Raw genomic sequence first — 20,295 nt, 5'->3', positions numbered from 1 at the left:
ATTGAAGAGGTTTTTTCCTTTTATACATGTTTTCTATAGATACTGTTCTTAGACTACAACCACTATATAGCATGAAAAAATACAGTTTGAACACTTACTACTGATTTTACAGTAGGAGGGAGCTGCCTGGGATCTCCAACAAGGACAAGTTTATTACAGCGATGGATCAGTGGAATCAGTGCTTCAACCTCACAGGACTGCCCTGCCTTTTGTATATGCAAACAGGACAAAAAGTAGAAGTTGTAAGCAAGGGAGTGGAGGGAAGTATATTAAATTTCCTGTAACAGAGCCAGAATAACTCAGAAATGCTTTTTAAGTCTTCTGAGAAAAAATATTTTTAAAAAGTGAAAGAGGATTTTCCCTAATAAAAAACTCCAAACAGATATTTCTTTTATTAAATATGTAGAGCTCTCCAAACAGATACAAATATAACCCAACCATCTGCAAATCTCTACAGCAAGAAACACACTTTAACCATTATTGTCAAGTAAAAGCCATCTACCATTAAACCACCAAACAAGTTAGAAAAAGAAGCAATTAGAAGTTATTCTTTGTCTCTGTATAGCTCTACACAGCAGGACAGGCTGGTTATCAGTTAAAAGGTGAGGATGGGGCAGTCAACCCGCAATATATTATACCAGCAACCAAAGAATCACAGGTAGCTTAGGCAGAGGACAAGGCAGACCTTTAGAGACGGGACATGCTGTAGCTCTGAACAGCTTTACTGACCTCATCCACAATGACACAGCTGAAAGGATCGAGTCCTTGCCGCCAAAAAGTGGATTCAAGCAGACCGCCTCCACTTGTGCTCAGCGTGCAGCAGATGATGTCGGACTCCAAGATGATATCTGCCTGTACTTTCTGAGAGTGCCCCCGAACCTACAAGTACAACAGGACATCATGTCTCCTCTTAGTTTTCTTGAACCATCTTAAAGCAATTTCTAACTGCCTGGACAATTCTAACTCCCAAACTGATCACGCATAATGCATCATCCCAACGAAACTATCTCCATTATCATAAATGAAAGTTAAAAATTGGCTTAACTCAAGTGTTACTTCAAATTACACCACCTTTGAGGTGGCAAACTGGAAACAAGTATTCCTTTATCTCTACAGCTATGCAGTCTAGACACAGTAACCGTGAGCGAAGTTTAGTTTGCCATCACGTTTGTGACTCCAAGCTTCCACGACCATTAAGAGTCAGCATGTTTGTTGGAAGATGAACCTTCATTCATCTCGCAGTTTGGGCTACCCAGCCTTAATTACTGGTCTTGCTATCAATGCCTGTTCCCACTTTCAAACCTACCTTTTTCCACACACACACACAAAAAAAAAATATCTTCCAGCTGTTGCTTTACTTAGAAACATTTAAAAGTATCTCAAGACCCAGTAGGATTGTAAGGGGCATAAAAGTAGTGATGGAGATACATCCTAGAGCATGAGGACATGCATGTTTCTATTACATTCTTTGCTAAATATACATCTTGTTTAAAATTAACTCTAAGAGTGAATATTCCCATCCAGTTGGGTTGGTTTTTTTTTAGCAATGTGCAGCCAGAGTACGCTTGAATGTCACACCAGGCCGTCCTTAACTTACTCAGCTTATGATCTTCATCTATTTACCTACTACTTTATAAATACTCCCAGCCGCATGAAAACCAAACCTCCACCACAGTTAAAGGATACCAAGTATATGAATAATTAGCTGACATTTATTAAAGAGCTGCCCCGAAGATAAGAAGTTCCTACCTCCTTTAGTTGAGAAGCAAGCTGTTGTCTCTCCTTTGAAAGTCTGCCAATTTCATCATCTAACTTTTGACTCTAGACAGCGGGGGGAAGAAACCACCTAAATATCAGATATTTAACTCACACACATACCTCTTTTCTTCCCATAACCTAATTAACTTCCTAAACATTTAGACTTGTTCAGACTGTCTTTTAATTGCAAACATGTCTGAAAAAGCTGATCGGTTTCTTAGAAATGGTCAACATATTTAGACTTTCCATGCACAATACTACACATTTCTGTGCAACCTGGGAATGTGGTTTACCATCAGAAATCTGTAATTTGAGCACAAATGCCAAATTTTTAGACAAAAATGGAAAACTTCAAGTGCAACACATATCCACACATCTCAGATTGCAAGGTATCTTCCTGCTTTCAGTTAAACAGAGCTCTGAAGTACACGAGTTAAATCATTAGGTTTTATAAATATGGTTATACTAGTAATAGAACCAAATGAAGACTACTGAACACTAGAGAGCAAGAAGTGGCATGTCTGACCTGCTGAAAACACCAGTATAAACAGAAAAAAGATTTCCTGATGTAGTTTCCCATTCCCTTTCACGGTGCTAACTAACATTTCCATTAGTTGAAAAAGCAGGTGAAGAGACAGTTATTGCTCAGAGACAGCATTAAGAGTTCTCTACTCCTTGGATTCAGTTAGGAATACAAAAAAAATCCCAACCAGAATTAAAAATACTATTATCTTACTATCTCCCTCTTCTCACATCTGTGCATGGCTCGCTGACGAGACAGCATGTCCAGCTGTTGATCCAGAGCTGCTTTTTTCTTCTGAATATCCTGGTCATAGTCAGCTGGCTTTCGTTCTGCAACGAAACAAAGGAAATCTTACGGGAGGAATAGAAAAACTATGTTACAATAACACTTGCTTCCAGTCATGCACCACAAGTTATTAAGAACAAATGGGCAAACTCATTTTTTGTTGCATTTTCCCTTTTTTAACTGAGATCTTATCTTATAAAATGAAGATAATGAGACTTAGCTCCAATTGTAGCTCTCAATTGCTGCACAGCCGCCACTGCTTAGAAATATGGCTTTACATGCATTTTTTTATATTTAAAACAAAAAACAAACAAGCAGTCATCTTTGCTTATTTCTTTGGTTTTGCTTGGATTTTAGGCCTCATGTAAGCTGCCACTTTCCCACTAATACTGAGAAAAACAATGCCTATAAAGCAGTTGCAGACAAATCTATTACCAGATCTTCCTTCTTACAGGACACATAGCCCCACATGTAAATCACCATCAAGCTCTTAAAGAGGACTGAAGAAAAGTCTGATTTGCATGTTACTTACTCATTCTATGTTCAACTTGCTTATCCAGGCTAAATCCCCGGACTTCACTGTTGATTGCTTTTTCGGCACCAAGTCGCACTAATTTGATATCACCACAATTTCCTGTTTACAAAATCAGAGTCAAAATACTTTCAGATTGCTCCAACCATCTCTGCACTTTGGTATGAGAGAAAAAAATAAATTTAAACATCATGGATATCAAAACCAAAGTTTTTTCCTTTTCTGCTTTTCAGGGGTTTGTAACAATTTACTTGTACTTATCTAACTAAAAACAGCTACTAAAAATTCAGTAATTCCAAGCTCTAAAACAAAAGATGCTGCCTATGTTTTAGCAGAGGCTAACACTTAAGAATGTTAGTTTGAACTAACAGAACGACCTCTTATTCTCAGGCTTCTTTATCTAAAACTTACAGAATTCCTAAGTTACAAAATTACTGAGTACCATCAGTAACACAGCTGGTAAGTCAATACCAAATTAGTATTTGGTTACAATGCAGATTTTTTTTCTTCTCCCACCACAGACTAGATGCCTTGTTCAGAATTAATCTACTTTGTATTAGTTGTATTAGTCACAAACTACTGGGGGGGGGGGGGGGGGGCAGGGCACGCCTAAGCAGCTCTGACACAAAATTTTCACTACTTTGTTTAGCATGATCAGCACAGTTCAATTTTATTCAAAATCAAGGTAATAGTCCTGTGTTCAAATATTTAAGGAGTACTTAAAAACTGGAGAACTGAAACTATTGCTATGAGGAAAGGGTCAATGTCTGTATAAAGAAAAAGTGTAATTTATTCAAGAAAAAAAACATAATACACCTTTTAGAAAAGCACATTAAAATTAATAATAGTATGAGGATGTACCAGTCATGTCGTGCAAGAGAAAAAAGCTGCTTAGAGTAGCGTATAAGTATTGTATGTAATCAACTGTTCCAGTTTCTCCTTCAAGGTTTTGTCTATTTAACACATAAACAGAATTTTAAAATAAACCATACCCAGAGGCTCTTGTCTGTTTTGGCATTTTTCCTTAAATGCAATGATGATCTTTTTCATGAGTTCATCAACAGCAGCATTTGATGGTGCACAAACTAGAAAACGGTTTGGCTTGATCTTGGAATTTGTTTTTTGAGTTGCTTTCTCATTCCTAGTGTTCTGTAGATTAATTAACAATAAACCAAAACAGGCTTTTTTTAGATTGTTTTCATTTGTGATTTAAAAGCCAGACTGTACGCTCATCTTAATAAGCATGCAGAGTATGGGGACTATTGCCCTCGAGTATCTCTTGAGGTGTGCCTTACACTGAGTAACAAGAAGTCAATTGTATTAATACTATTTGCATAAAATCCCTTCAACAGTTATGCACTTGACAAATCTACTGGATGCTAATAGGAAAACCATTAAAGGTACAGGCCAAATAATATTATTTAATACATCAAAAAATTAAGGTTTTTTTAATGTAACGGGTGTTTATGCTACCGATTGTGCATGTGCTCTTGATTTTAAAGTTCCATAAAATAAGTGTTTTCCAAGATGCCCCAAAGGTATTACTTCCACCTTTACACCCTATACAGTACAGAATAATGAATGACACCCCCAGTAATTACCAATACTACACTTCCATTTAGTTTAAGCTGTCATTGACTTCCACTGGGAAACCACACACCAGCACGTGACTATCACATCACATTCACTTACTTCTCTCAAAACTCGAGACAGAAGTCCAACAATAGTTTTTGATTTCCCTGTTCCAGGTGGTCCATGGATGAGGCAGATCTTGGGAAGCCCTGGGTGTTGCTTTACCATGGCATAAGCTGTCTCAATGGCTCTCTTTTGATCGTCATTGTATTCGTTCATATCTGATGCCTGAAGGACCAGACAGGAAAAAATAATGAATTACTTAAGGTTGCTCAAACCTTCCATGTTCATTTTAGATATTTTCAGAATGTCGCCCATCCCTCTAGCTATGACTTTCAAACTTGAAGGGCATGGAAGCTCTTGCCTCTGGGTTTGCTCTAGATGCAAACCCAATCCTGACTCAAAAGCTCTAATGAAAGTTTCGTTTACTCTACACACCTTTACCATATGCCTTATTTCCTGAACAAGCACCTCTCCAGTAACGAAAAAGAAACTGAAACCTGCTTAAAATGCACTACTACTATCTATGTCAATAGAGCAAACACCTGAGCAAATTCAGACCCCTCTCTATCCACCCAATCAACCAGCTCTGAAAAGCACGGTGCCTCAGTGCTTTTGAAATTTGTCTCTCTGCACTTGATCAACATGCAAAATGAGTTTTGCAAAACTCATAAGATCCAAATGCCCACTTTGTCATCCCTAACCACCACTTCTAGCTGCAGGACTTACAGCACTTTCTGAAGTCACAGGCAAATGTCTGGGACAGAAGTCATTGTAGCTTGGATTTATGATGGGTTTAGCCAGGGGACTCCTGCTCAATAGTAGTAGACCTTTGAATGTTCGGTGTGTGGTCACCAGGGAGCCGACCACCACACACTTCACTTGCTTATTTATGAAGAATGACAAATTGCCTCGAGTTTGCACAGTCAGATGGCAGACGGTATGCTGCTCCTTTTGTCCTATTAAAAGAGGTGGGGGAGAAAGAAGGAAAAAAAAGAGAAAACCACAAGTTGTTAATTCAAATATTCAAACAGGTCACTCAACTCACCAGAACCAGGTGCTGCCCTCTACTAGGGAGCTAATAACCAATTCTTGCAAAAAATCTCAAACGCCTGCCCCTCCCCACCCCCGCCAAAAAAAAACCCCACACCCCAAAACAAACAAAAAAAACCAACCTCAGTGCTCTGTAAAACAACCAAGGTCACTGTTTTAATCACGCAGCAGTAACCTTGGTACTTAGTAATCCTGGTAATTCACAACATCGCTTCCAGAAGATAGTGAAAACTCTAGTCAGTGGGACCACTGAAGTTCACAGCAATGCATCCCTACAGCTGTACGCAGAGCACTTACTCCTCATTAGTTTCTGTTCTTGCACAGATTATTAACATCTGTATTGAAGGAATTCCCTATAAAAATGTGAGGAAAGCAGGTCTGCAGCTTCAGTTCCTGGCTTTTTACAAAGTTTCTAGCATGGAATAGACATGCTACAGTGGAAAAACAATCCCATTTTCTCTGAAGTAAGCGGTATATTACAACTATCAACAGCCAGCTATTAAGAAGCATTTTACGGTACCAAGAATAATCTAATTTTTATTTCAGCCCCATTTACTTACTAGTTAAACAGCCAGATGCACGAGAAAATCTTGTCACAAGACCAACATGCTTCACTACAGGGTTCTCCATCTCGCTTTCTTCCCTAAAGGAGTCTTTTTTCTTTTGGACCACCAAAAAGATTAAGTCATCCTCCTTTGGATGAAGCTGCCTTGCCAAATCACTTTCTTGAAAATGAGCTACCCAAAATACATTTTAAAATTAGAACATTAAAAGGAAAATGGTTACAATTACTTTCTGACTACAGAAGTACTATGATTAATATATTGCATATACATCAGTAATACCCATCTGTTAACTTTTAAAGCTACTAAAAGCTAGAGCAAAAGACTACGAAGAGTTTTAACTCCATTCTGCATTCTTAAGGCTGAACATAGCACTGTATAAAAACAGAGCAAGTCAAGGACTATTTTATTTACCAAAAGCAGCTGAAACAAAGTCCCAAATGAGTGAGATGGAATGTATTCCAACAGCAGTTAAATAACATTTTTGTACTGAACAGTTAAGGCACAAATTCCCTGCAAAATACGGACTTCTGTGATATGCATTCTATAAAATAGCAAATTCAAGATCCTTTCTGTATTTAAAGCAAATAAAAAAATATTTTCTACCTCTAAGTGCTAGCTCATTATAAGATGTTGTCTACTAGAAAATAAGAGGGTTTTCTAAAAAAACCCAACCTCTTACCTGTAAAATCTGCTGCATTCAAATCAGCACAGAAGTTCTGCAAGCAGAAGTAGTAACTCTTCTCTCTGATTCTCTGGTTTTCTATCCACTCTTGTGCCAGCTACATGTTGGAAAGTAAAAGCTAAATAAAAATACTTTGAAGGGTTTAGTGTATCAGAAGAATAACTCATCATGACTCAAAGGGCAAACATGCTAAGCAGAAGTAAAAGAAAGTGAACAGACTGTCAAGTTCAAGATCGAAGAGTCTTACCCATCTCATTTTTTTAATACATGCATACTCATTACTTATCAACACACACTGGGCAAACGAAAGCGCTTCCTCCCCACCCACGCCCCATCTAATGTACTTTCTTACAAAGCTCTTCAAAACAAATGTGGGTTCTCCAACTGCATTTTCACCTTAAAATACCAGTATTATCCTGGTATTCACTTCATTTTCTACCTTATGGAAGAAGCGATGAAATTATTAACTTGAAAGCATATAGACTTTAACTGAAGGGACACTGCCTTTTCTCACTATTAAACTATTAATGTTATGCTGTTTGGAAAAAATAAATACGTCTCAAATTACTACCCTCTCACATACATTCTCGGCGTAAATCAAAACATTATGTTCTTATCCTCTTTTCACAGGCACTGCCATTGAAAGGCCTCAGTTTCTTAAAGATTTCTATTTTAAGCTTTATATGTTATAAAGAGAGAGGAGACACCTCCTTTATCGTGCTCTTGTGGATGCGTGCCCAAGGGAAAAAAAAGCTTCACTGAGGTGAATAACACTCACAGACCCCAATCTCAAACATAAATGTCTAGATTATTTCCCCCAAATCATTCCTCTATTCAGAACTGTATCTGAACATTTTCAGAAGGCAAACAGAGGGCTTAAATCAGTTTCAGTCTCTGGTAAAATTTACTAGGGTTGATGAAAACAAACCAAGAAGCGGATAGCTACTTACTGTTTCAAAGGCATTTAGCATCATCAAGGGGAAAAATGTATTAAAATAGTCATTATATCCCTGAAATTGGACAGGAACAGAGGCTACTACAGACTGCAGGAGATTCCTTGGAGGTCCAAACTGGCTGAAGTTTGCAAACATTTCGTAAGTCCACTTCAGGACTGCATTAACAAAAATACTATGATCACGCTGCTGACCACCAAGAAAGGAAGAATAAGCTTCTTGGGCAGGTCTTCTGGAAATATTTGAAGCATTGTCATTCTGCCTGTCTTTTGACTGGAGAACATTATTAGCAGTATGGGGCTGAGGTACATTACTTAAACTTGGACGCCTGCATGTCTGATTTCCTGTTGGTACAGGCTTTGCATTTGGTGGCCTGATGACCACCGGTTTTGCTGCATTCACTTTGCTTTTTGAAGGTGGTGGTAGCTTCTTAACGTCTTCGAGATCCTTGCTGAAGGCTGCATTCCGTGAAGAGCTTGTTGAGCTGAAAATTTTGGTAGTGGAAGGCTTTCTTGTTTTAGAAGGTGGCAGAAGAGGTTTGGCAAACAAGTGATCTGCTTCTGAGCTGGTGGCTGAATGCTTACTACAGTACTCTCCCGAGTTTTCCACTTTTTCCATGCAATCTTTGTACTTACATTTCACAACAGTCAAGGATTCATTCTGCTGAAGGCCTTCAGCAGTATCCATTTCCTCTGGTTTTTTACTAGCTGTAGTAGTATCTTGAAAACTTTCCTCCTCAGAACATAATTCCATATCCACAGGATCTAACTGAGTTAAAAATAGATCATCATCATCTTCACTGTTTTCACTGGGTTTACACCCGTTTTCTTCTGAAGTTGTCTTTCCACTCTCAGGCTGGACAACGCAACCTTCTCCTGAAGGGTCACCGTTGTCACTGCCAACAAGCACAGCAGAAGAGGGACTTGAATCCATAGGTACAGGAGGAACCATCATACTGTTATCCTCTGGTTTTCTGTTGGAGTCTGAAGAACTAGGCATTTTAGAGACACTTGCCTCCTCCTCCACAGAGAGGCTTTCAAATTCTCTCTCACTGGCAGCAGGACACAGAGTCTCCTCCCTTTTCTTCTCTCTTTGGTTTTCAACAGATGCCTGTTCAAAACTTTTAGGCTTTTGTTTCATAGATTTTGCACCCATTTCACTACCTTTTTTGTTTCTACTCTCAGCACTTCCTGCAGGATTTTTCACTCTGACACTTTTTCTGGGTCTTGTCTGCCTTAAAAACTGAAGGTCTTGGCAGGCTAGCAATTTTTTATTATGTTTTACAGACAAGCTCTGAGGAGCAATTTGTAGAGTCTTCCGTTTCTGTGGAACTCCAACTCTCCCTGCAGCTTTGCCATGGCTGCGCAATTCAGCTACGCTGTCTAAAGAGCGCTGGGATAATTCAAACGCTTTGCGGGGTGCCTTCTTCAGACCAAGTTTTTCTACGGTCGATGCTGGTGCAGGACACTGCCGAACTTTCCTTGGAGGAACCACAGCAGGCATTGACCTGCCAGGTTGAGAATTTTTTGACATGCTTTGAAGTAGTTTTTTATTTTGTGCTATTTTAAGAACAGCAGGTTTTTTAGGACTTCTTTGAATAGTTCTTGCTACCTTAGATTTTGCTATGTTCTTCCGTGGGCTCACACTATTTTTCTTAAAGGCCAGCTTTGAAGCTAATGAGATGTTAGATGTAGATGCTCTGGGTTCAGTCGATTTTGAGTCCAGGGTGAAGTCTCTAGCAACAGTATCTTTGTCTGCAAAATTCTCCAGTTGATCTTTTGCATTGTCCTTACTAACAGATTCTTGCAATGTTGAATTAGTTACTACTTTTGTATTAGCAGCTTCCTTCTGATCAGAAATATTTTCTGTCTGCTTTTCTACCAAGTTTGCTGCTTCTTCCACGGTATCATCACTTATGTAATCCAGATCATAACCCCATTCATTTGTTTCATCATTCAGTAAATCCAAAGAATTACTACTATCAACCGACGTTGAAACACAGCCTTGTTTATACTCTTGAGTTTTTTCCATACTATACTCTTGAGTGTCTTGCCAAACCGAAAAGACATAACCTTCCGTTTCAAATTCAAAGTACTGAGACTCCGAGTCTTCCAGTGACATGGGAGAGCTTGGCCCCTTTGATTCTGTTTTGGTATTACTATTAGAAATGCAGCTGGAAGTTGAAGGCTGCTCTTCAGAACACACATTTTCATTCTTTTTTTTTGTTTCCTCCTTGTCAGGCACATCTTTTTCTTCATCAGAAGAGTCTGAAAGTATAATGATTTGATGGCCATGGCAACTGGCATCACTGGAAGACTTGGTACTTTGGCCATCATTGGAAGATCTTACAGCACCTTTCACTTTCCTTTTAATATCACATATATTATGATGTATTGAGCTTTCTTGGCTTGAATCAAATGGAAAATTGACACTTTTGGCATACGCAGCTAAAGACAATTTACTGAGTTCTCTATCAACCTGGGAGTCTGTCAAAACATTATCTTCAGAAACCATCTTCACACAATCCTCCTCTTTCTTCACCACTGAACTGTTTCCTCTCTTGAAATACTCTGAAAATTCAAACAACCTGTCACTTGATTCACACTTCATTGACAGGGGCCTGATCTGAGAAACAGGGTTAGATATATCCCTGTTGTTTTCAGGGCTAGATGGAACACGACCAGTTGCTGAAGTTTTATCCATACAAAATGTCTTTGAAGTTTGACCTTTACAGTCCTCTTTAACCAAGTCATTTAAATTGGGCTGTTCCCAGTCTGAAGTTTGCATGTCAGTCTCTTTCTTAAACACAGACTTCAACAAAAAACTTGATTTTTCATCAGTGGATACTTTTTTCAGTAAGGTGTCACTAAACCCTGAAAGCAAAATACAGTCACCTTCCTTTTCCTGCATACCAGGTTCATCATTAGAGGAGCTAGAGCAATCTAGAGGCATTTCTTTTGATGCCTGTTTAGTGGGGACCAGTCTGGATTGAAACACACTGTGGACACTTTTCTTCAGCGTACCTTCATAACTCCTTGAATGTGGAGTATCAACAGAGATTTCATTTTCACACACAGTATCCGCTCCCTGATGTTTATGACAATCTTTGCTTGTACACAGATAATCAGTGCAAAACCTAGGCTGCTCTACCTCTGCTTTTGAAGCACTTGTGGCTAAACTGCAGTTTTTCAAGTCACATGGGTTTGTTGGCTGCAATACTTTCGAGGTCCATTCAGTCTTCCGTAACTTGTTTTTCAAATCTGCGAGTCTATCCACATCTACTTTATACTTTGAAGAAGAAATGGGAGACACACTGCCTTCCTTTACATCTGAGCTGTAACCATGTTCTGGAGAACCAATACGAGTTTGAGCAGCCAGCTGCATTGGTGTTATGGGTCCTGCTTCCCATTTGTTTTCCAACTCCCCGCCTCTTCTGAAATTTGAATGCTGGGTACTTGAATTAAAGCACTGATTGTCCATATCGCATTTCCATGCCAAAGGTTCAGTGTTCCTATTTTCCTGAACTTTCCCACATACTTTTGTTGCCAAAGAGTCCTGCGGGCAGACAAATTCCTGAGTTGTCAAGTCATTAAATTCCTTTTTAATATTTATCAAAGGGCTTTCTGTGGAAGTCCAAGATCTTGAACTTTTAGAAGCATCGCTACATTCCTCTTCCCAGGCACTCTTTCTTCTAGGGAAGGGGTTCTCTTGCCAGTCTTCATCTGTACCTTCCTTTGATATGACAGGGAATGGTGAACAAACGTAATCTCTGCCAGGTGCACTCATCTTGCATTCATCACCATGTGCGCTCTTCTCTTGCTTTACACAAACGGTAGGCAAAGTTGTAGAGTTTGCATTGTTTCCTGCAGGCACAGGGGTATTCAATGCTTTGCCCTTTATACTTCTCATAACTTGCTTCAAACACATTTTTAATTCCTGGGTTTCCTGGACGTTCAGCTGCCAACCTAGAGATACATTTCCTCGCAGAAGAAGATTGAGTTTGTCTAGGTATTGCTTGCAAAGAGCATGCTGCCCAATTTGATAGCCTTCTCTAAGAAGGCTACGTATCAACTGCACGCAGGCGTGCTGCACAGAGTTAGAAGCTTGTAAAGATACTGCTGATGAACCTCTCACAGAGTGTCCAGATGCTTTTTCAGTGCTCTGTGTAAATGCTATAGCTGGAAGCTTAGCACATCTCACCACTGCTTCCACCCATTTTCCAGAGCTAATCCATAGCAAATGCAGGCACTTTTTATTTTTGTGTAGTTCAATAATGGACACCAAGATCAGGAGAAAAAATTCTGAGATTTTGTCACATTGCTGGATTTTTTCATTGAGAGTATCTTTGATTTCTGAGCAAAGGTAGTGAATGACCTCTCCTATATATGCTACACCCAAGTCCTTAAGATCCATAAGTGAGTGAACAAAAGGGATGAACCACAGAAATGTGCTGTGATGGACACGCATATCTCTGCCAATATCAGACTGAAGCACATTAGCCAGTGTTTGCATATCTTCATACATGTTGGGGCAGTAGTCTGGACAAATGGCACTTTTCCATCCGGTATCCTGAAAAATAAATTCACCTCACATCATCCCCATTATGCACATCTGCACAGTTCAATCTGCCAGGTTTTTTTCTAGCAATAAAGGTTACTTTCTCTCAAATATACCTTAATTCAATAATAGCTTAACTTATATCCTAATAAGTCAAAATAGAAATCAAAAAATTGCAAAAAACAAAGACCAAACTAACATAGGTATAAGGAACTCATTTCCTAAAATGTAACCTATGAAATAAGTGTAAAGTAGTACTTCCTTTAAAAAAATCACTGTGAAACCCTCCAACAACGATGATATGCTGGCATAATTTAACCTCAGATAATAAAATATATATTTTAGGCCTTTAAAAGACATTTCATCAATACAATGCCCCAGCATCAAGAGAACACACAAATGTTTCTTCCACTTTACAAGACAAAAAATGGTGCCATTTTGGAGCACGGTCTAACATTTGAAAGTACATCAAGGCATACCTCGTTACTCCACGCTCAATGTATTAGTCTAGTATTTTACTTTTTCGTTCTCAATATTCAAGAACTCAATCAGAAACTTTTCTTTTAAATTGAATTCAGAGTTTTCATTGAGGTACCAATGTTTGTTTCAATCTTCATACCAATTCTTTAATACCCTCTCTGCCTAACTGACAAACACATTCTTCTTTGCTCTTAGAGCCTGAAAGTACCAGGTAAACAAGAAGTGACCAGACTGGCTGCTATTTAAGGCACACAATAGTGACATTTTTTTTTTTTCTTTACAACAGTACTAGTAGAAACAGAGTATCTTCCCCTCTGTATTTTGTAGATGGTTTAAATTGACAGTGTCATTGAGTGATCAGAATTCAAAGAACAGGGAAATAAAACATTTTTAAATACCTTTTGAGGCTTTTCTGTGTTAAAATTATACACAATCTGACTGCAAGTAACCATGTCATCATTGTAGTCTGACTCGGGTTCAGATTTTGTCCTTAAAAAAAAAAAAACAAAAACCAAATCATTATAGACTCCACACAACAAACTTAAACTATAAGAAAGCCAACTGGCCTGACACAGATTTCACTTTTCAGGTACTGACCATGTGACTATTAGAACTTGTCAGTGATAAAACATACCTATGAAAAGGTATCATATTTGAAATTGTAAAGCTTGTTCTCTCCTGCTTCTAAGAGGCGCGGGAAGCAACTGCCTCAGGAAAAAGAGCTGTCTACTAAGTCATGGATTTGACTACCTAGAACAAACACCCAGAAGAATTCAATTTTCTATGCATAAATGCAGCTCAGTCATGGCTACGTACTCCTAAACTTTGTATGCAAGTATTTGAACACTACACTCAAATAACTTAACTGAAGAAAATCTTCTTTAATAGTACTTCCTCAGCTATCTAACATTCCATACATATTTATCTCTAACATTATAGACTCTGTGTGTATAAAAATACTGAACATTTAAGACACTGTTGCTCAAAGTTGATTAAAAAAATATCACAGGAAAACAGTAAACAACTGGTATGGTTATCCAGGTACTATCTTCCACCAACCTTTTAAAATTAGACACAGTTTCAGTTTTCAAAAATAGGTGGTGTTCCTAAAGTCTCGGGACCTGGATTCTTATAAAAAAATCCTTAAAAGGGACAGCATGCCACAAGATGGAGTTCAAGTTTACGTAACGAAATTCTGTTCCCATGGAAGCTTTTTCTAGACTTCCTAGCTAACCCCAGCTTCCTACTAACCAACCACTTCTGCACTGAACAAGCACTTCACCTAACTAACTTTGTTCAATACTGCCAATACCGTCACTCAGAAGTGATTCAAAAGATATACGAAGACAAAACCTTTCAAAAGAGTATCTGATGCCTGCTCTGTGTTTTAAAGCATTTCCTTTCAGCAGTTCACTATGTCATCCAAGCTATTAGAGGCCAGTTCCGTGATTCTCACTTTATTACCTTCCCTGAAGGGAATACATTCAGAAAAGGAATAAAACTTTTAAGACCATACGGTACCATTAAGTAAATCTAATCTTCAGAAATACTTAAGACTTAACACAAGCTGAAAGTAAACCCAAATCAGTTGTCATCTGGAACTACAATAAAATCTAAAACTGTCATCCACTGAAAAATCTGGAATTACCAGAATTTTACTAAGAGTGTCAGACACGGCAATTAAACTTAAGTGCAAGTTGGTTGTAGCACTAAATAAGCAAACAGTTAACAGACATCACAGTAGTCAAAAACAAGCGAGCATATCTTTTTTGAAAGAACCTCAGAGTTTTGAGGGACCTACTTCATTTTTTCATTGCTTGAAGCTGGCAGCATCTGATGTTTTCACTTGCCATCTCCCTCCCCCAACACCAGGTAAGGCAGCACTGACAAGAAAACCGAGACCAAGCTACTATACTACCTGGCATTAAAATCATAAAACTGTTCTAGTCTCTTAATAAAACTGACCTCTTAAAGCTACTGCGTATATTTTTTATTTCATTGTTGTAGCTCACACTGTTGATAATGGTTTGAAAGGCTTGGACAGGATCAATAAGCTGACCCCATACTTTAGATCCGAGATGATCCAAAATAATCATGAAACAATGCAGCGCTGGCCAGAAGGGGTCAGTAGAATCATCTGAAACATAACAGTAATATTGGGGAGAGTTAAATGCAAGAGTCCTGTACATTCTTAGACTAAACTGAAGTTGAAAATAGTTTGTTTTCATTGATTTTTCTTAAATACTAATATAAAGGTAAGTATTCTAGTAAGTTGCAACTAAGCTTTTTAACCCCAAAAAAGGAGGAAAAAAGGATGTCTGTAGGGACAGACACTGCTCCTCATGCAGTCTTAAATCAACAGGAGCCTGTATAACTATTACTAACATTTTCCCCAACTCTGTATAACTGATTCTTCCACACTGATTTTTGCAGTGCTGTTCTAAGTGGGTACAACTTACACGGCTTTATACTTCAAATTTAAGCTAGAAGCAATTGGTTTTCCTTCAGGTGTGTTCTTCCTTCTTCATATAAGGTAGTATCATATCACCAACAAACATACAGAACTTAAAGATTTAGTCTTTTAAGATGCAGCCCTGGTCTCTTCCTCATGTGCCACTCCTGGGCAATGCCATGGCACGTGATCTGCAAGAATGGCCCAAGGGCTACTAGTCTAAACTTTAAATTCCCAGCTGCAAAACAGGTTCCCTCAAACAGATGGATGGAAGAGTCAAATTTTAAGCAAGCCATGGCAATTTAGAAGGTTTTTCTTCATTTTAGGACTCAAAATTCAAACTTGATGCCACAATGAAATGCACATTCCCATAAGACCTGTACATTAAATGAAAACAATACAGGAGCTACTATACATATTTGTCCTCTCAAAACCTCTAAGCCAACCTTACACAAAGCACTGCCATCCCTTCTCCACTTAAGAGTTTGTTTGAATGTCATTTTTCAGTATTTGTCAACATTGCCAAAGCATTGTGCAATACTGGCCATCTTCCAGAAGGTAAATAAGCCTCAGTTAAAATCACCTCAGCATTACACTACTAAGAATTTACTCAATTAAACAAGGAAGTTCGATAAGGATGAAAAATAGGCTATGAACTGTCTTGACCTCAGTATCAAAATTAGTTACCAGCTGCTTCTTTCTCCATGGTGTTAAGTATAGACTGCATGAAATCATTTTGTTTGTCTGGGCCCAGCAACAGGGAGTCCATAGCTTGTTCTTCCAGCACTGTTAGCAACATACAAATCCCTACAGAGAGGGGTAAAAAAAGAAAGAAGCAACCTGTCCATGTATTTGCAAAATTTCATTCTAATTTTCACCAAATCAAGGCTCATTTTCCAAATGCCGTTATCAGTGTAATGCTTGACCGAAGAGATAAGCAGCAACATGAAACTAGTCAAACACTACTTCACTAGTGCACTTGTGCAACGTTTAATCTTCCCATTTGACATGCACCAAAATAAACAGTATCTATGTAATAGTAAAGCTCTGACTTGAAAGAGGTCTTTACAAGATGAGAGAGGCTACACGTACAAATTCACTTCTGATCATACTCACCTAGCCAATAGTTCTTGTAGTTGGCAGTATCATATAAATGAGACGGCAGAAGGACGAGTTTACCCTTTTCAAGCACTGAAGAACTGTAAATATCGGGACTTTCAAAAAGCCCCAACTCAATGACTTTGAACAAGCAAGTCAGCACTTCCTGTAAGTCATAGTAATCATCCCTGTCAACCTTCCCTAAATTCCTTGCTGTTAGGATGGCCCATCGACGAATCTGAGGATTAAAAATAGAAGTACCAATAGAAAGAATCAATGAAAAATCACAATGCTGTAGATTAGGAATCACTGCTAATCTCACTGATGGGATAAAAGTATATTTTTACTGAAGTAAGGTCTCATAACTGCAAGTAAGAGTTGGTCTTCTTCCAAAATAACATTAGCAACAGGCTTATTAGACCTATGAGAAGATGTTGGTAACAAGTTAAATTTCAGGGCAATATATACAGATAAACCTCCACGGGATTCACCTGACAAAGGAGTAGCGTTTGGTTTTGTACTTGCTTTATATTATTTAGATGTTACTGATCAACATTTTCTAATTAGATAACTGTATACTGTAACAACAGATGGTAAGTGGTGCTGTCAGCATGGGAAACTTGTCGTTTCTTGCCTTGGTGGAATCATTCTCTGAACTACTGAGAAAACTTCAGAGTTTCAGCAAGCATGAAGTACGATACTATTAAACCTTTTACTGTTTCTTAAGACAACTGCAAATTTTGCACTCCACACCAGTGTTTAAGTAAGCCAGTCTTGGAAACGGCACAGCCACAACCTGCCCACCAGCCCCAGCAAACGTAACCTGACTCTCCGAGGCTGCATCAAACCAGCTGGGAAAACAATGGTATGAACTCAAACTCTCCAATACAAACAAAAACCCCACTTGAGCTGCAATTCAATACAACTTAGAGTCGCACATCCAAAGTCACTTCACACAGATAACACACCACACAAGGACCTTTCTAAGGTCGTGCAAAGAAAGTACTCAATCTCCCTTCAGTATTAACATGGTGCATGAAACCATGATTCGCTGTTCCAAGAGGCCCTCCCACTTGCAGCAGGGTATACGCTCCTAAGTCCTCTGTAGTATCACTATTTTTCAGTACTTTTCCCTGTCATTGATACCAGTTTCACTTCTAGGATGTGGACACATAGTTTGAAGGAGCAGCCTTGTTGCAGGATAATACATCATCTTCAAAACAACAGAGAAGAGCAAGCACTCAGACATGTCTGTACTGCTTCAAGAACCTCAAGTCTTTTTTGTAATCTCTCAAATCCTTTTAACCAGCAAAAAAATAGAAGTGTTGGTAACAACCACGACTGCAAAGCCTCTCAATCCTTTCAAGCTAGACATTTCCAGTATTCTGAAATTTCTCGGTTTGTTACTTTCTGAAGAGATTGAGCTCAGAAAGAGGGCAGTCTCTGCCGTGTACACTAGCACGAACGACACTAAGATCAGCTGGCACGTCGAAATATCATAAAGAACAGAGCTCTCCTGTTTACACTTCCAAATGAACTTTTGATCCCTGATTGTTCAACATTAAAATACCCCCATATGGACTCAAACACAGGCCAAAAAAAAAAAATCTGCAGAGTTTTCAGCTGTCCCACCACAGAACACACAAATCCATTAAACCACAATATTGCCTCCTCGTAATGACAAAATTCAGTGACAATTAAAGGGCATTTCAGAGAAAGCACACTGCTGAGTATCTCTTCTTGCAAGTAACTACACAATTCTCACTCTTTCCGTCTGAAGGTATTACTAAAATGTGAAAGTTTCTAGGGATGGAGAAAGAACAGGGAAAGAGAAGAGGATTAATACACTAAATTACAAACCCTGGCCCACTTGAGAGGAATCCTATTTGGGAGTATAGGACATAAATTTACAGTTTGGTTGAACACCCGTAACTTGTGCTGACTAAATGCAAACAGTGAAATGATTCTAGGAGTTCTTGCGAAAGGAGAGTCTTCTCTCCCTCTGTCAGAGTAACTATATTCCTATTGAAATCTCATTTATATATATAATTTTAGAGAAAAATACAGAAAAAAAATCAGACACTTGAAAATTCTGAACACTACTATTTTCATATTCTTGTCATTAAAAACAAGAGTCTGTTCTGATGCTATTTAAAATTAAGTTTTACTGGAACAGAAAAAGTAACTTACCACTTCATTTGGGTGCACCAAAAAGAGATAAATTCCTGGATGTTTCTCAAAGACCTGAAAGGAGCTGTGACTTTGTTCCATTCTACAGAGCACTTCTACACACAGCTCACCTGAAAGGATAAACGGTTATAGTAAGGACTAATTTATATGCTCAGAAAACAAAACTACTTAGTGTCAAAAAATATATGTTATATATATACACACACACACTCTCTGGTACTTTGGTTTAACTATATTTATTATTTGCAGCTCCTTCACTAGAAACAATACCACTCCCTTCCAGCTGTATACTATAAGATACCTACTGACTTTCTCATGCAGCAGCAGATACGGATATTTCAGTATTTCTAGAAGGGGCACTCGCAGGTTATTTTCAAATTCTGGGCCCACATAACCAGACAGCAGTGTCTCTCCATTCTCATCCACTATAAACAACTCATCATCTTCTCCAGCATCATCTCGTATGGATTTGTCAATGTGGGCAACAAGGCGGGACGTTTCCAACTTCCACAAGTCCTATTCAGTGGGGAAAAACAATCAAAGTGCATTTGTGAAGAAAGTGGTTAGGGACATTTCTGATCGCATGCAGAAACCTTAACTAGGCTTTCAAAACTAGACTTGAAATTTCATTGTGAAAGTTTCTTTCCAAGCATGGTGTGAAACACCAAAGTTCTGACAGGGCATTCAGATTGTGCAAATCACAAAACTCTCACTTCAGAGTTAAGATTATAAAGTTATTTTTAAAAATAGAGAGTGGCATTCAAACCAGCAGCATTTTTATAATTCTGTTGAGTCTTCATAAACTGTTTCAGTAACTATTTCAGGCCATAGGTTAGTCACAAAACTTTGTTCCACAGGCCAATATAAAGTGCACAATACAGAGAACGATCACATTTAGGAAAACAGGAAAAGCAATTTTAAAATCTTGCCTTCTCGCATATTTTGCAATGTATCAGTGGAAGGGAGTGAATGTCAACAATGCAAACAGACCAACTGACTTGCTGAATATTTGTAGGGGATTCGGCTCACGTAACATTACTCATCTAAAGTAACTGCTCCGAACCTCAATTAGAAACCAAGGTTACTTCCTACAGTTAATAGACACAGAAAGAAGCTTTCAGCAGTCCAGTCACTCCACTTATTTCCAGTCTATACTCAGATGGGATTGCCCTCCAGAGAAATCTAGCTGACTAATTCAAAGAACAACCTTTCAGACCTCTGTCTTATGATCAATTAGCTACAAATACTCATTTTACATAGACACATAAGGGAAAATAAGCTTTCCAAAATACAAAGTTGGATACTAATGAGGGAGAATTATAAAAAGCTTGTAATAAAATCAAGTTTTAAAACTTTGATTGTTTTTAATCACAAGATCTCACAGGCTTGCAAGATCAGACCTCTGAAATTCAAGTACAGTAGAAAACTATGAGCAAGAAATGAAAGCAAACAAAAAGAGGAACAAGCCCAAAGCTGAACAGAAGCCAAAGCAAGAAAATACATTACAGAAATAGAGCCCTTAGTGTGTTTGGCA

The 20,295-nt window shown here is 38.4% G+C and overlaps 1 protein-coding gene across 6 annotated transcripts in view; it reads right to left on the bottom strand.

The window, feature by feature from the left end:
- Positions 1-20,295, bottom strand: part of SETX (senataxin) — a 30,134-nt gene that overhangs the window by 7,489 nt on the left and 2,350 nt on the right. For 5 of the 6 annotated variants that reach the window (XM_064468691.1, XM_064468694.1, XM_064468693.1 and 2 more), the window contains 17 exons: positions 19,067-19,277; positions 18,762-18,871; positions 16,590-16,809; positions 16,161-16,280; positions 14,987-15,158; positions 13,420-13,510; positions 7,982-12,553; positions 7,029-7,128; positions 6,344-6,520; positions 5,460-5,689; positions 4,791-4,958; positions 4,091-4,247; positions 3,099-3,200; positions 2,495-2,610; positions 1,750-1,821; positions 730-879; positions 99-206 (listed from right to left, as the gene is read on the bottom strand). In XM_064468691.1, the coding sequence (XP_064324761.1) occupies positions 99-206; positions 730-879; positions 1,750-1,821; positions 2,495-2,610; positions 3,099-3,200; positions 4,091-4,247; positions 4,791-4,958; positions 5,460-5,689; positions 6,344-6,520; positions 7,029-7,128; positions 7,982-12,553; positions 13,420-13,510; positions 14,987-15,158; positions 16,161-16,280; positions 16,590-16,809; positions 18,762-18,871; positions 19,067-19,277 (6,876 nt within the window). Of the gene's footprint in view, positions 1-98; positions 207-729; positions 880-1,749; positions 1,822-2,494; positions 2,611-3,098; positions 3,201-4,090; positions 4,248-4,790; positions 4,959-5,459; positions 5,690-6,343; positions 6,521-7,028; positions 7,129-7,981; positions 12,554-13,419; positions 13,511-14,822; positions 14,886-14,986; positions 15,159-16,160; positions 16,281-16,589; positions 16,810-18,761; positions 18,872-19,066; positions 19,278-20,295 lie in introns of those variants that run through there. The other variant, XM_064468697.1, reaches the window with a different exon arrangement.

Source organism: Phalacrocorax carbo, chromosome 18 (assembly GCF_963921805.1).
Source record: "Phalacrocorax carbo chromosome 18, bPhaCar2.1, whole genome shotgun sequence".
Lineage (NCBI taxonomy): Eukaryota > Metazoa > Chordata > Aves > Suliformes > Phalacrocoracidae > Phalacrocorax > Phalacrocorax carbo.
Note: the sequence above shows the minus strand (reverse complement) of the source record. Positions and strands in the feature narration are given on the sequence as shown.